Source organism: Pristiophorus japonicus, chromosome 10, assembly GCF_044704955.1.
Source record: "Pristiophorus japonicus isolate sPriJap1 chromosome 10, sPriJap1.hap1, whole genome shotgun sequence".
Lineage (NCBI taxonomy): Eukaryota > Metazoa > Chordata > Chondrichthyes > Pristiophoridae > Pristiophorus > Pristiophorus japonicus.
The window spans coordinates 42,092,250-42,109,126 of NC_091986.1; the positions used below are offsets into that span (position 1 = coordinate 42,092,250).

Sequence of the window (16,877 nt, forward strand, 5' to 3'; positions counted from 1 at the left end):
CTCTCTGGATCGCTTCCGTCTTGGATGCAGTAGGGCTGATCCCGTCTGCTGCTACACTCATCCCCAGGAATTCTACCTCTGGAGCTAGGAAGACGCACTTCGCCTTTTTCAGTCGCAGACCTATCCGGTCCAGTCTGCGTAGCACCTCCTTCAGGTTGTGGAGGTGTTCTTCAGTATCGTAACCCGTAATGAGGATGTCGTCCTGAAAAACCACCGTCCCTGGAATCGACTTGAGGAGGCTTTCCATATTTCGTTGGAAGATCGCGGCGGCCGAGCGAATCCCGAACGGACATCTGTTGTACTCAAACAACCCCTTCTGTGTCGTGATGGTGGTCAGCTTCTTCGACTCACTCGCCAGCTCCTGGGTCATGTAAGCTGAGGTCAGGTCCAATTTTGAAAAAAGTTTGCCACCGGATAGCGTCGCAAAGAGGTCCTCCACTCTCGGTAGCGGGTACTGGTCTTGGAGTGACACCCGATTGATGGTGGCCTTGTAATCGCCACATATCCTGACCGACCCATCCGCCTTGAGCACTGGCACAATCGGGCTCGCCCAGTCACTGAATTCGACTGGCGAGATGATGCCTTCCCTCAACAAGCGGTCCAATTCGCCTTCTATCTTTTCCCGCATCACGTACGGCACCGCTCTGGCCTTGTGGTGCACTGGTCTGGCGTCCGTGTTTATGTGAATCACTACCTTGGCCCCCATGAAAGTGCTAATGCCGGGTTGAAATAATGAGTCAAATTTGTCCAGGACCTGTGAGCATGATACTCGCTCCACAGAGGAAATTGCATTGACACCGCCCCATTTCCAGTTCGTGACAGCAAGCCAACTCCTCCCCAGTAGTGCGGGACCGTCCCCTGGGACAATCCAGAGTGGCAATCTGTTCTCCGAATCTTTGTGGGTCACGAATACCGTGGCGCTGCCTAGCACCGGAATGATCTGCTTTATGTAAGTCCGTAGCTGTGTGTCAATCTGCGATAATTTTGGCCTCCTGGCCTTGGATGCCTACAACTTTTCGAACTGTTTGATACCCATCAGGGATTGGCTGGCACCCGTGTCTAACTCCATTGATACTGGGATGCCATTGAGGAGCACTTTCATCATTATCGCTTCCAGCGATTTCCCCCAGCGTCCATTTCTGCAATTTCTGCAGGTATTTTGCTCATCTCTGCAAACTCCGGCTGAATGTATGCCTCCACGCCTCCAGCATGAGTTGCGGTTTGAAACAAAAGGTCCCTTGCCAGTCGATCGTCCCTGACTGCCCCTGTTATTGTCCTTGAGTGCACCTTTAACAGGTGTTGATGGCCGCATTACTGGCCGCATTGTCCCTTGCAATGGCGTGAATCACTGTTCAGCTTGCCATTGTCTCTGTCAAACTCCCACTCTGGGTTCGACTACATGTTGGGGCATGCCTGACTGCCCTTGTCTGCCTGGAGAACTGTGTGCTGCTTTAACAATGTTGAATCTCTGTCCCAACCATTCCTTAACACAGTACCTCTCGTCTGTTCTGCTAGTGGCCATGCTCGCGTGGTTTAAATCCCAGTTTCTTGTCACCATTGATACGTCCTTACTACACAGTATAAATGCACACGAGGCCCATGCTTGAGAGAAGGTCAGTCTGTGACCTGTCCTTTATTCCTTAGCACTCAAGTGATGAAGGTGGGTGGAGCTTCCCCTTTTATACCTGAAGGTCCAGGTTAGGAGTGTCTCCCACCTAGTGGTCAGTGTTCTCACGGTGTACAACTTAGGTCAGTTTATACATGGGTTACAATGCTGGTTGAATACATGACACCACGTGTGGTGGCCCGGTATCAACTCTGACTTAGAGTCCTCTGTACAACAATGCAGCGTATGTGCTCAGTTGAGCAACAGGCCCAGAGAGGGACCACTACGTTTGTGGTCCTGGCCCTCCAGACCATGGTCGAGGATCCATGTCGACTATGCAAGCCCGTTTCTCGGTAAAATGTTCCTGGTGGTGGTGGATGCTTTTTCAAAATGGATTGAATGTGAAATAATGTCGGGAAGCACCGCCACCGCCACCATTGAAAGCCTGAGGGCCATGTTTGCCACTGACATACTGGTCAGTGACAACGGGTCATGTTTCACCAGTGCTGAATTTAAAGAATTCATGACCCGCAATGGGATCAAACATGTCACCTTGGCCCCGTTTAAACCAGCCTCCAATGGGCAGGCAGAACGGGCAGTACAAACAATGAAACAGGGCCTTAAACGAGTCACAGAAGGCTCACTCCAAACCCACCTGTCCCGAGTACTGCTCAGCTACCATATGAGACCCCACTTGCTCACAGGGGTGTCCCTGGCTGAGCTACTCATGAAAAGGACACTTAAAACCAGACTCTGGCTGGTTCACCCTAACCTGCATGATCAGGTAGAGAGCAAGCGGCAGCAACAAAATGTAAACGATGGTCGCGCCACTGTGTCACGGGAAATGTATCTGAATGACCTTGTGTATGTGGTAAGCTATGGACATGGTTCCAAGTGGATCGCGGGCACGGTGATAGCTAAAGAAGGGAGTAGGGTGTTTGTGGTCAAACTAGACAATAGACAAATTTGCAGAAAGCACCTCGACCAAACGAGGCTGCAATTCACAGACTGCCCTGAACAACCCACAGCAGACACCACCTTTTTCGAGCCCACAACACACACCGAAAGGATCAACGACACCACCCCGGACCAGGAAATTGAACCCATCACGCCCAATAGCCCAGCAAGGCCAGGATCACCCAGCAGCCCTGCAGGGCCAACAACACACCAGCCCAACGAGGGCACAGCCAACATACCAGAACAGACATTTGTACCGAGGCGGTCCACCAGGGATAGAAAGGCTCCTGACCGCCTCACCTTGTAAATAGTTTTCACTTTGACTTTGGGGGGGGGGGGGGGGGGAGTGATGTTGTGTATCTGTAAAGCATGCACTCCCATGTTCCACCACCAGGGAGCGCATCCCCTTAATTCCCAAGGGATCCCAGCATCCCTTGGGAGCACTGTATATAAGCCGACCCCTCAGGCCTGTTCCTCACTCTGGAGTGTCTTAATAAAGACCGAGGTCACTGTTACTTTAACCTCCCTGTGTGCAGTCTCATCTGTGTTGGGAACACAATAACAACAACTTGTACTTAGAGTGTCTTTAACATAGAAAAACGTCCTAAGGCGCTTCACAGAAACATTGTCAAACAAAATCTGACACCGAATCACATAAGGAGATATTAGGGCAGGTGACCAAAGGTCAAAGATGTAGGCTTTAAGGAGTGTCTTAAAGGAGGAAAGAGAGGTAGAGAGATGGAGAGGTTTAAGGAGGAAATTCCAGAGCTTAGGGCCTAGGCAGCTGAAGGCACAGCCGCCAATGGGTTGAGCGTTTAAAACCAGGGATGAGCAAGAGGCCAGAATTGGAGGAGCGCAGATATCTCGGGGGGTTGTGGGGCTGGAGGAGGTTACAGAGACAGGGAGAGGTGAGGCCATGGAGGGATTTGTAAACAAGGATGGGAATTTTAAATTCGAGGCGTTGTTGGACAAGGAGCCAACGTAGGTCAGCGAGCACAGGGGGTGATGGGTGAACGGGAATTGATGCGAGTTAGTATACAGCTGGAGAGTTTTGGGTGAGCTGAAGTTTATGGAGGATGAAAGGTGGGTGGATGGCCAGTATGAAGAAACATACCTGACAGCATTTTTTCCTTCCTCTGGTTTGGCTTTAATATCATTGAGCTGTCAAAAGAAGGTCAGAGATTTTTACATTAGCTTCAAAATATATTGCAGTTACACAGTCACAATTCCTTTGTTCTGACCCTTCAATGGACTGATTATTGCATTAACATGTTGGACTCTGGATCAATGGGACTCAGATTACACCTGGGATTTCTTTCCTGCTGATCTAATCTGAACCACAACTATCTGACAAAGCACTAAACCTTGGTGAGCTACAATCTGTATTGCTCATATGAGCTCCGCTGTCTTTAGCTCAGACCCTGCATAAGGAAAGTCCTGGATATATGCACTCAGGTTAGAAGAGTGCAACAAGACATCTGATAGGGGGTGAAATTTATGAGCCAGAATCCACTGTGTTGTTATCCAGGGGAGCAGGATGCAGATTTACACATGTGATTACCCCACATGTGAGTTCCCAATCTCAGTCTACATGCCCATTATCCTGACTCCCTAACCCTAACCCTACCTCCTAACCAATTCCCTAATTTTTCTTTTTAATCATCTGGATACTGAATTGCAGAATAACTCAAAAATCAAAACAAGACAATGCCAGTGTGCATAGAAGCAACATCTAACAAATTTCATATTTAGTGGTACATACTGCCACAGTGATATTTACAGTAATCTAGGCAGGTTACTGCAAGGGGTTGGTGTACAAGAGTAAGGAAGTCTTACTACAATTGTACAGGGCTTTGGTGATACCACACCTGGAGTACCGTGCACTGTTTTGGACTCCTTATCTGAGAAAGGACATACATGCCTTGGAGGCAACGCAGGTTCACTGGAATAATCCCTGCGATGAGAGGGTTGTCCTATGAGGAGAGGTTGAATAGATTGAGCCTACACTATCTGGAGTTTAGAAGAATGTGAGGTGATCTTATTGAAAGATATAAGATTCTGAGGGGAATTGACAGGGTGGATGCTGAGAGGTTGTTTCCCCTGGCTGGAGAGTCTGGAACTAGGGGGCATAATCTCAGGATAAGGGGTTGGCCAGTTAAGTCTGAGATGAGGAAGAATTTCTTCACTCAGAGGGTTGTGAACCCTTGGAATTCTCTACCCCAGAGGGCTTTGGATGCTCAGTCGTTGAGTGCATTCAAGGCTGAGATCAATAGATTTTTGGACTCTAGGGAAATCAAAGGATATGGGGATCGGGCAGGAAAGTGGAATTGAGGTTGAAGATCAGCCATGATCTCATTGAATGGTGGAGCAGGCTTGATAATTCTTCATTAAGATGGAGAGTGACACAGTTAATTCAGAAACTAGGGTCCTGAACTTAAGGAAAGGTAATTTCGACGGTATGAGGCGTGAGTTGGCTAGCATAGTCTGGCAAATGATACTTAAAGGGGTGACGGTGGATAGGCAATGGCAAACATTTAAAGATCACATGGATGAACTTCAACAATTGTACATCTCTGTCTGGTGTAAAAGTAAAACGGGGAAGGTGGCTCAACTGTGGCTAACAAGGGAAATTAAGGATAGTGTTAAATCCAAGGAAGAGGCATATAAATTGGCCAGAAAAAGCAGCAAACCTGAGAACTGGGAGAAATTTAGAATTCAGCAGAGGAGGGCGAAGGGTTTAATTAAGAGGGGGAAAATAGAGTACGTGAGGAAGCTTGCTGGGAACATAACAACTGACTGCAAAAGCTTCTATAGATATGTGAAGAAAAAAAGATTAGTGAAGACAAACGTAGGTCCCTTGCTGTCAGATTCAGGTGAATTTATAATGGGGAACAAAGAAATGGCAGACTAATTGAACAAATACTTTGGTTCTGTCTTCACGAAGGAAGACACAAATAACCTTCTGGATGTACTAGGGGACCGAGGGTCTAGTGAGAAGGAGGAACTGAAGGATATCCTTATTAGGTGGGAAATTGTGTTAGGGAGATTGATGGGATTGAAGGATGATAAATCCCCAGGGCCTGATAGTCTGCATCACACAGTACTTAAGGAACTGATCCTAGAAATAGTGGATGCATTGGTGATTATTTTCCAACATTCTATTGACTCTGAATCAGTTCCCATGGACTGGAGGGTAGCTAATGTAACACCGCTTTTTAAAAAAGGAGGGAGAGAGAAAACGGGTAATGATAGACTGGTTAGCCTGACATCAGTGGTGGGGAAAATGTTGGAACCAATCATTAAGGATGAAATAGCAGCACATTTGGAAAGCAGTGACAGGATCGGTCCAAGTCAGCATGGATTTATGAAAGGGAAATCATGCTTGACGAATCTTCTGGAATTTTTTGAGGATGTAACTAGCAGAGTGGTCAAGGGAGAATCAGTGACTGTGGTGTATTTGGACTTTCAAAAGGCTTTTGACAAGGTCCCACACAAGAGATTGGTGTGGAAAATTAAAGCGCATGGTATTGGGGGTAATGTACTGACGTGGATAGAGAAATGGTTGGCAGACAGGAAGCAGAGAGTCGGGATAAACGGGTCCTTTTCAGAATGATAGTCAGTGACTAGTGGAGTACCGCAGGGCTCAGTGCTGGGACCCCAGCTCTTTACAATATACATTCATGATTTGCATGAAGGAATTGAGTGTAATATCTCCAAGTTTGCAGATGACACTAAACTGGGGGGCAGTGTGAGCCGTGAGGAGGAAGCTAAGAGGCTGCAGGCTAACTTAGACAGGTTAGGTGAGTGGGCAAATCATGGCAGATGCAGTGGATAAATGTGAGGCTATCCACTTTGGGGGCAAAAACACAAAGGCAGAATATATCTGAATGGCGGCAGATTAGGAAAAGGGGAGTTGCAACGAGACCTGGGTGTCATGGTTCATCAGTCATTAAAAGTTGGCATGCAGGTACAGCAGGCGGTGAAGAAGGCAATTGGTATGTTGGCCTTCATAGCTAGGGGATTTGAGTATAGGAGCAAGGAGGTCTTACTGCAGTTGTACAGGGCCTTGGTGAGACCTCACATGGAATATTGTGTTCAGTTTTGGTCTTCTAATCTGAGGAAGAACATTCTTGCTATTGAGGGAGTGCAGTGAAGGTTCACCAGACTGATTCCAGGGATGGCTGGACTGACATATGAGGAGAGACTAGATCAACTGGGTCTTTATACACTGGAGTTTAGGAGGATGAGACGGAATCTCATAGAAACGTGCAAGATTCTGACGGGACTGGACAGGTTAGATGCGGGAAGAATGTTCCCGATGTTGGGAAAGCCCAGAACCAGGGGACACAGTCTTAGGATAAGGGGTAGGCCATTTAGGACTGAGATGAGGAGAAACTTCTTCACTCAGAGAGTTGTTAACCCGTGGAATTCCCTGCCGTACTGTTGATGCCAGTTCATTGGATATATTCAAGAGGGAGTTAGATATGGCCCTTATAGCTAAAGGATCAAGGGGTATGGAGAGAAAGCAGGAAAGGGGTACTGAGGGAATGATCAGCCATGATCTTATTGAATGGTGGTGCAGGCTCGAAGAACCGAATGGCCTACTCCTGCACCTATTTTCTATGTTTCTATATGTTTCTATGGCTGACTCCTGCTCCCACTTCTTATGATCTTTATGCCTTATCCTGTGATGCACAGTGATGTAAAACAAATACCACTTTGGTTCGAATTCTATGCTACAATAGCACACCTGTTCAAAGCATATGATGTAATATTATGTGGGATTAACACAGGCTATAAAGCATGTTTCCAGGGTGTAATCCATCTACTAAACTGGACAAATTTCCCTTTCATCAAGCCAAAAGCAGCAGTGTCACTAACATTAGAGTTATGTCACTGTGTATGCGATCCAATAGTTAAAACGTAGGTAGATCATAAATACTGTCCTTGACATAAGTAAAAGCATTCTATAACTTTATTTCTTGCCTTCATTCATCTGAGATTTCCATACAATAGATGGAACATTTCATCACTCGCTGTTATTATCGCCGGTCATATGTAATATAGTAACTTGCAGAGCAATGATCCCGTTAGCTTACACCAATAATGTGCGTTTTCCACTTCCCACATCAGACATCCTGCGATCTCTTGGACTGAAATTGCCAACTTTTGCTGAACTATGGGTTGTTTCCACTAAGAACTAAAGTTGTAGATGACACCAAATTGGGAGTATATTAAATACTGAGGACGACTGCAATAAATTACAGGAGGACATTAATAAACTTGCAGAATGGGATATAATTGGCAAATGAAGTTCAACACAGATAAATGTGAGGTATTGCAATTTGGTAGGAAGAATAGGGAGGTCATTTATTACTTGGAAGGTGCGAGTCTAGGTGGGGTAGAGGAACAACAGAATCTCGGAGTACAAATACACAAATCACTATAAGTTGCGATGCAGGTTAGCAAAGCCATAAAAAAAGCAAACCAAGCACTAGGGTTTATTTCTAGAAGGATAGAATTGAAAAGTAAGGAATTTATGCTAAACCTGTATCGAACCTTGATTAGACCACACTTAAAAGTATTGCGTACAGTTCTGCTCGCCATATTATAAAAAAGATATAGAGGCACAGGAGAAGGTGCAGAGAGGATTTACAAGGATGATACCAGAAATACAAGGGTATACATATCAGGAAAGGATGAACAGGCTGGGTCTCTTTTCTGCTGAAAAAAGAATGCGAATAGAGATTTTTATAATCATGAAAGATTTTGATAGAGTGGATACAGAGAGCATGTTTCCACTTGTGGCAAAGAGGCCATCAACATAAGATAGTCACCAAGAAATCCAACAGGGAATTCAGAAGAAACTTCTTTACCCAGAGAGTGGTGAGAATGTGAAACTCGCTACCACAGGGAGTGGTTGAAGCGAATAGTATAGATGCATTTAAGGGGAGGCTAGACAAGCATATGAGGGAGAAGGGAACAGAGGGTTATGCAGATAGAGTTAGATGAGGAAAGACATAGGAGGCTCAAGTGGAGCATAAACTAGTTGGGCCAAATGGCCTGTTTCTGTGCCGTATATCATATGTAATCCTAAGTAATCCTATGTAAGGATTCACACTCATTAAGAAGGTGGTTTTGACGGCCCAAACACATATCATACTTTAATCCAACATTGGGGCTGGACTCAAATTGAGATACCGGAGGTGAAATCTGCCTGACTGGCTACACTCATAGATGTCATGTTCTATTTGAAATACAGATATGTGCCCTTGTTAGTAAAATAGAAATTCATGTTTAAGAAATATTCAGGTAAAGGTTTTGAGCACTTTTTCTTTATTAATAATAATGTTGCATTTTACCCATATTTTCTGCAGAAATATACTAACCCATTCCACAGCGGTGTTCGGAAAGTTTGTTACGAGGAGGGTGTGACGAGATCCTTTACTAATTTTAGCTGGATAGATTGATGACGTGGTTCCATACTGAACATGGACATTCTGTACTTCGGTTGCTGTAACAGTGATATATTCAGTTGCCTAGAAAAGAGGAGCTAAGTATTACATTAACAACAAAGCAAGACATTCTCAAGATGCAGGTTTGTTTTTAACGATATCAGTTGTTTTGTGATTCTATCTATGGAGAATTAAGTATTTGGGTTTATTTTGACCAGCCTCATGACCCCTGTCACTTGAGAAGGACAAGACTAGCAACATCATGGGAACACCTTCACCTCCAAGTCACACATCTTCTTAACTTGGTCGTATATCACCGTTCCTTCACCTACGCTGAGTTCCCTACCAAACCACCACTTTGTCTGTCAGCTGTGGCTCAGTGGGTGCCACCATTGCCTCTGAGTCAGAAGGTTGCGGGTTCAAGTCCCGCTCCAGACACTTGAGCAGAAAAATCTAGGCTGACACTCCCAGCGCAGTGCTGAGCGGGTGCTGCACTGTCTCAGGGGCCATCTTTTGGATGAGACGTTAAACCGTGGCCCTGCTCTCTCGGGTGGATGTAAAAGATCCCATGGCATTATTTCAAAGAAGAGTAGGGGAGTTATCCCTGGTGTCCTGGGGCCAATATCTGTCCTTCAATCAACTTAACAAAAACAGTTTATCTGGTCATTATCACTATGCTGTTTGTGGGAGCTTGCTGTGCGCAAATTGGCTGCTGCGTTTCCCACATTACAACAGCGACTACACTCCAAAAGTACTTCATTGGCTGTAAAGTGCTTTGGGACGTCCGGTGGTCAGGAAAGGGGCTATATAAATGCAATTCTTTCTTTGGGAGTTCCATTAGCACAAGGATAGCCGCAACTCAGGAGCAGGCACGGAATCACCTGCTCTTGCGCATCCACGATTTCCATCACTCCACCATTGGTAGCCGTGCCATCAGCTGCCCAGGCGCTAAGCTCTGGAATTCCCTCCCTAAACCTCTCCGTCTCTCTCCTCCTTTAAGTCGCTCCTTAAAACCTAGCTCTTTGGTCACCTGTCCTAACGTGGCTCGGTGTCAAATTATGTTTGGCGAAGCACCTTGGGACGTTAACGGTGCTATACAAATGCAAGTTGTTGCTGCTCTCCAGGATGCCGATGACTTAGGAGTGTAACTATAGGCGTCTCAGGAATGCAGCTCTAACCTTGCTTGCTCCCAATATACCCCATGCCAGGCCATACTGGGGACGGGGCCTGTGCCAGAAAGGGACCAGGCCAGGAAATGCCGGGCCAGGGGCACTCCTGTCTCAGAAGGCGCAGCACACCTACAACTCTGAAGCTCTCCGCTATTAATTCTGGAGCCCGGCAGGACAACGTGAAAGGAAAATCATCACTAATTTCTTCCCCCATTCGAGCTCTCAAAAAGAGGTCAGGCAGTCGCATTGTCCATATTAAGTGTTTCTGGCAAAGTGACAACGTTTTGAAATGATTAGTGAACGTCAATGGAAATTAAATTGATTCCTTTCCTTTAAGCTCCTTAAAGTTGGTATAAATGTGAAATAATTTTTTTTACACAGTGAGTTGTTAGGATCTGGACGCAGTGGAAGCAGATTCAATCGTAACTTTCAAAAGGGAATTGGATAAATACTTGAAAAGGAAACATTGGATCGCACTTTCAGAGAGCCAGCACAGGCAGATTGGGCCGAATGACCTCCTTTAAGCTGTAAGGTGCAATGAATGATTGCACCGAATATAAACATCCTTTAATAGAACAATTGCATATAGGTATGCTGATTGTGTTTTGATGGCAGTCCATTGGCACTGTTCCCTGAATGTGTTCAGCAACGCACATTGCTAGGTATAACATCGAAGTGCGATGCTAATTTATCGATACTACATACCTCTGATGGCTGTACTGAATCTGACTGGGGCAGTTCGCCGAGTGTTACATTGACATTCGAGTTGCCGACATTGATGATTTTGATTTGGCTTTGCTCACCAACCGGGAAGGTAGGAAGAGTACTCTGCAGGAGAAAGGAGCAAGATGTAGATAGGAACACACGGTATCATTCTAATGGCTATTGAGACCGACAAATTGACACTCAAACATCAGCTTTATCAATAGGCTGTCATTGTGTATTTTTGTTAAATGCCTCAATGACAAAAAAGAAAGCTTTTTAAAGGTGTTACAATGATGTTTGCCCTGGTCACGGAACTATTAAGATCTCTGTTATGAATTCCAAAATGATCATTCCTGGTTTCATTCAGAGAAAGGGCAGGGAGATGGGATTAGAATAGATACTTCCAGTTGAACAGCCAGCAATGGTGGAATGGCCGCCTTCTGTGCTGTAACCCCAAGGATTTTTACTTTACTGGGATTCTTAATTGAGGCATGGAGTACAAAAGCAAGGAAGTTATGATGAACTTGTATAAAACACTGGTTCGGCCTCAACTGGAGTATTGTGTCTAATTCACCCCACGCCTCTCCTCCCCCACCCCTCTCCCTCGCAGCTATGTAATCTCTTGTATAAAATCCAGCGGGAAAATCCAGGGTGCATGGTTTTTGCACAGAGATTCCCTCGCAAAATACCAGGAGCCATTTGAATTGTACAGTCCTTCTGGCTCTGCTCTCTGCCCCTGCACCCAATATTGCAGCTCTATGCATGCTGAAGCCCTCATCCATGCCTTTGTTACCTCTAGACTTGACTATTCCAAAGCTGGCCTCCCACATTCTATCCTCCGTAAACTAGAGGTGATCCAAAACCCGGCTGCCCGGGTCCTAACTCACACCAAGTCCTGCTCACCCATCACCCCTGTGCTTGCTGACCTACATTGGCCTCCGGTTAAGCAATGCCTCATCTTTATTTTCAAATCCCTCCACGGCCTTGCACCTCCCTATCTCTGTAATCTCCTCCAGCCCCACAACCAAGATGTCTACGCTCCTCTAATTCTGCCCTCTTGAGCAACCCTGATTATAATCGCTCAACCTTCTGTTGCCTAGGCCCCAAGCTCTGGAACTCCCTGCCTAAACCTCTCCGCCTCTCTTTCCTCCTTCAAGACGCTTAAAACGTACCTGTTTGACCAAGCTTTTGGTCACCTGCGATAGAAACATAGAAACATAGAAACATAGAAAATAGGTGCAGGAGCAGGCCATTCAGCCCTTCTAGCCTGCACCGCCATTCAACGAGTTCATGGCTGAACATGAAACTTCAGTACCCACTTCCTGCTTTCACGCCATACCCCTTGATCCCCCGAGTAGTAAGGACTTCATCCAACTCCCTTTTGAATATATTTAGTGAATTGGCCTCAACTACTTCCTGTGGTAGAGAATTCCACAGGTTCACCACTCTCTGGGTGAAGAAGTTTCTCCTTATCTCGGTCCTAAATGGCTTACCCCTTATCCTTAGACTGTGACCCCTGGTTCTGGACTTCCCCAACATTGGGAACATTCTTCCTGCATCCAACCTGTCCAAACCCGTCAGAATTTTAAACGTTTCTATGAGGTCCCCTCTCACTCTTCTGAACTCCAGTGAATACAAGCCCAGTTGATTCAGTCTTTCTTGATAGGTCAGTCCCACCATCCCGGGAATCAGTCTGGTGAATCTTCGCTGTACTCCCTCAACAGCAAGTATGTCCTTCCTCAAGTTAGGAGACCAAAACTGTACACAATACTCCAGGTGTGGCCTCACCAAGGCCCTGTACAACTGTAGCAACACCTCCCTGCCCCTGTACTCAAATCCCCTCGCTATGAAGGCCAACATGCCATTTGCTTTCTTAACCGCCTGCTGTACCTGCATGCCAACCTTCAATGACTGATGTACCATGACACCCAGGTCTCGTTGCACCTTCCCTTTTCCTAATCTGTCACCATTCAGATAATAGTCTGTCTCTCTGTTTTTACCACCAAAGTGGATAACCTCACATTTATCCACATTATACTTCATCTGCCACGCATTTGCCCACTCACCTAACCTATCCAAGTCACTCTGTAGCCTCATAGCATCCTCCTCGCAGCTCACACTGCCACCCAACTTAGTGTCATCCGCAAATTTGGAGATACTACATTTAATCCCTTCGTCTAAATCATTAATGTATAATGTAAACAGCTGGGGCCCCAGCACAGAACCCTGCGGTACCCCACTAGTCACTGCCTGCCATTCCGAAAAGTACCCATTTACTCCTACTCTTTGCTTCCTGTCTGACAACCAGTTCTCAATCCACGTCAGCACACTACCCCCAATCCCATGTGCTTTAACTTTGCACATTAATCTCCTGTGTGGGACCTTGTCGAAAGCCTTCTGAAAGTCCAAATATACCACATCAACTGGTACTCCTTTGTCCACTTTATTGGAAACATCCTCAAAAAATTCCAGAAGATTTGTCAAGCATGATCTCCCTTTTACAAATCCATGCTGACTTGGACCTATCATGTCACCATTTTCCAAATGCGCTGCTATGACATCCTTAATAATTGATTCCATCATTTTACCCACTACTGAGGTCAGGCTGACCGGTCTATAATTCCCTGCTTTCTCTCTCCCTCCTTTTTTAAAAAGTGGGGTTACATTGGCTACCCTCCACTCGATAGGAACTGATCCAGAGTCAATGGAATGTTGGAAAATGACTGTCAATGCATCCGCTATTTCCAAGGCCACCTCCTTAAGTACTCTGGGATGCAGTCCATCAGGCCCTGGGGATTTATCGGCCTTCAATCCCATCAATTTCCCCAACACAATTTCCCGACTAATAAAAATTTCTCTCAGTTCCTCCTCCTTAATAGACCCTCTGACCACTTTTATATCCGGAAGGTTGTTTGTGTCCTCCTTAGTGAATACTGAACCAAAGTACTTGTTCAATTGGTCTGCCATTTCTTTGTTCCCCGTTATGACTTCCCCTGATTCTGACTGCAGGGGACCTACGTTTGTCTTTACTAACCTCTTTCTCTTTACATACCTATAGAAACTTTTGCAATCCGCCTTAATGTTCCCTGCAAGCTTCTTCTCGTACTCCATTTTCCCTACCCTAATCAAACCCTTTGTCCTCCTCTGCTGAGTTCTAAATTTCTCCCAGTCCCCAGGTTCGCTGCTATTTCTGGCCAATTTGTATGCCACTTCCTTGGCTTTAATACTATCCCTGATTTCCCTAGATAGCCACGGTTGAGCCACCTTCCCTTTTTTATTTTTACGCCAGACAGGAATGTACAATTGTTGTAATTCATCCATGCGTTCTCTAAATGTCTGCCATTGCCCATCCACAGTCAACCCCTTAAGTATCATTAGCCAATCTATCTTAGCCAATTCATGCCTCATACCTTCAAAGTTACCCTTCTTTAAGTTCTGGACCATGGTCTCTGAATTAACTGTTTCATTCTCCATCCTAATGCAGAATTCCACCATATCATGGTCAATCTTCCCCAAGGGGCTTCGCACAATGAGATTGCTAATTAATCCTCTCTCATTACACAACACCCAGTCTGAGATGGCCTCCCCCCTAGTTGGTTCCTCGACATATTGGTCTAGAAAACCATCCCTTATGCATTCCAGGAAATCCTCCTCCACCGTATTGCTTCCAGTTTGGCTAGCCCAATCTATGTGCATATTAAAGTCACCCATTATAACTGCTGCACCTTTATTGCATGCACTCCTAATTTCCTGTTTGATGCCCTCCCCAACATCACTACTACTGTTTGGAGGTCTGTACACAACTCCCACTAACGATTTTTGCCCTTTAGTGTTCTGCAGCTCTACCCATATAGATTCCACATCATCCAAGCTAATGTCTTTCCTAACTATTGCATTAATCTCCTCTTTAACCAGCAATGCTACCCCACCTCCTTTTCCTTTTATTCTATCCTTCCTGAATGTTGAATACCCCTGGATGTTGAGTTCCCAGCCCTGATCATCCTGGAGCCACGTCTCCGTAATCCCAATCACATCATATTTGTTAACATCAATTTGCACAATTAATTCATCCACCTTATTGCGGATACTCCTTGCATTAAGACACAAAGCCTTCAGGCTTGTTTTTTTAACACCCTTTGTCCTTTTAAAATTTTGCTGTACAGTGGCCCTTTTTGTTCTTTGCCTTGGGTTTCTCTGCCCTCCACTTTTCCTCATCTCCTTTCTGTCTTTTGCTTTTGCCTCCTTTTTGTCTCCCTCTGTCTCCCTGTATAGGTTCCCATCCCCCTGCAATATTAGTTTAACTCCTCCCCAACAGCACTAGCAAACACTCCCCCTAGGACATTGGTTCCGGACCTGCCCAGGTGCAGACCGTCCGGTTTGTACTGGTCCCACCTCCCCCAGAACCGGTTCCAATGCCCCAAGAATTTGAATCCCTCCCTGCTGCACCACTGCTCAAGCCATGTATTCATCTGCGCTATCCTGCGATTCCTACTCTGACTAGCACGTGGCACTGGTAGCAATCCCGAGATTACTACTTTTGAGGTCCTACTTTTTAATTTAGCTCCTAGCTCCTTAAATTCTTTTCGTAGGACCTCATCCCTTTTTTTACCTATGTCGTTGGTACCAATGTGCACCACGACAACTGGCTGTTCTCCCTCCCATTTCAGAATGTCCTGCACCCGCTCCGAGACATCCTTGACCCTTGCACCAGGGAGGCAACATACCATCCTGGAGTCTCGGTTGTGTCCGCAGAAACGCCTATCTATTCCCCTCACCATCGAATCCCCTATCACTATCGCTCTCCCACTCTTTTTCCTGCCCTCCTTTGCAGCAGAGCCACCTACGGTGCCATGAACTTGGCTGCTGCTGCCCTCCCCTGATGAGTCATCCTCCCCAACAGTACTCAAAGCAGTGTATCTGTTTTGCAGGGGGATGACCACAGGGGACTCCTGCACTATCTTTCTTGCACTGCTCTTCCTGTTGGTCTTCCATTCCCTATCTGGCTGTGGACCCTTCTCCTGCGGTAAGACCAACTCGCTACACGTGATACTCACGTCATTCTCAGCATCGTGGATGCTCCAGAGTGAATCCACCTTCAGCTCCAATTCCGCAACGCGGACCGTCAAGAGCTCGAGGCGGATACACTTCCCACACACGTAGTTGTCAGGGACACCGGAAGTGTCCCCGAGTTCCCACATGGTACAGGAGGAGCATATCACATGACCGAGCTCTCCTGCCATGTCTTAACCTTAGATACCCTTAAATTGGTAATAACAATGTTATAGTTCACTTACTGATATAAAAAATAAAAGAAAAGCTACTCACCAATCACCAGCCAATCACTTACCCCATTGGCTGTGACGTCACTTTTTGATTACTTTCTACTTCTATTTTACTTATGTGGCTCGGTGTCAAATTTTTATCTCATGAGTCTCCTGTGAAACACCTTGGGACGTTTCACTTCGTTAAAGGCGCCATATAAATACAAGTTTTTGTTGTTGTTGTTGTCTAGGGTGGCCAACTCTGGTGAGATGTATTCCTGAAGGATTCATCACATGATCGCCTGTCTCTAACAGCCCCGCCCCTACATTCCTGCTATTGGTCGCTCAACACATCCATCTTGATGAAGCCTCACCTTCCCACCTTAATCGGAAAGCGGTTAGACTCTTCATTGCCCGATCGGATGAGTCGTGACTGTCAGTCAAACAGGCTTTTCTCCCTTGCCCAATATTTTTATAGCTGATAAACAAGAGTTAAGTGGGAAAGTAAGCAGTGAGGAGGATGCAAAGAGGCTGCAGAGAGATATAGACAGGTTGACTGAGTGGGCAAGAACATGGCTGATGGAATACAATATGGGGAATTGTGAAGTTATCAACATTGGTTGGAAAAACAAAAAAGCAGAATATTTTTTGAATGGCGAAAGACAGAGGGACCTTGGTGTCCTTGTACATGAATCACAGAAAGGTAACATGAAGGTACAGCAAG

The 16,877-nt window shown here is 45.8% G+C and overlaps 1 protein-coding gene across 1 annotated transcript in view; it reads right to left on the minus strand.

The window, feature by feature from the left end:
- Window positions 1-16,877, minus strand: part of LOC139274586 (solute carrier family 15 member 1-like) — a 74,239-nt gene that overhangs the window by 16,764 nt on the left and 40,598 nt on the right. Inside the window, exons 18-20 of the mRNA XM_070891267.1 lie at window positions 10,893-11,015; window positions 8,953-9,102; window positions 3,678-3,724 (exon numbers count right to left, since the gene is read on the minus strand). Coding sequence (XP_070747368.1) covers window positions 3,678-3,724; window positions 8,953-9,102; window positions 10,893-11,015 — 320 coding nt within the window. The remainder of the gene's footprint in view (window positions 1-3,677; window positions 3,725-8,952; window positions 9,103-10,892; window positions 11,016-16,877) is intronic.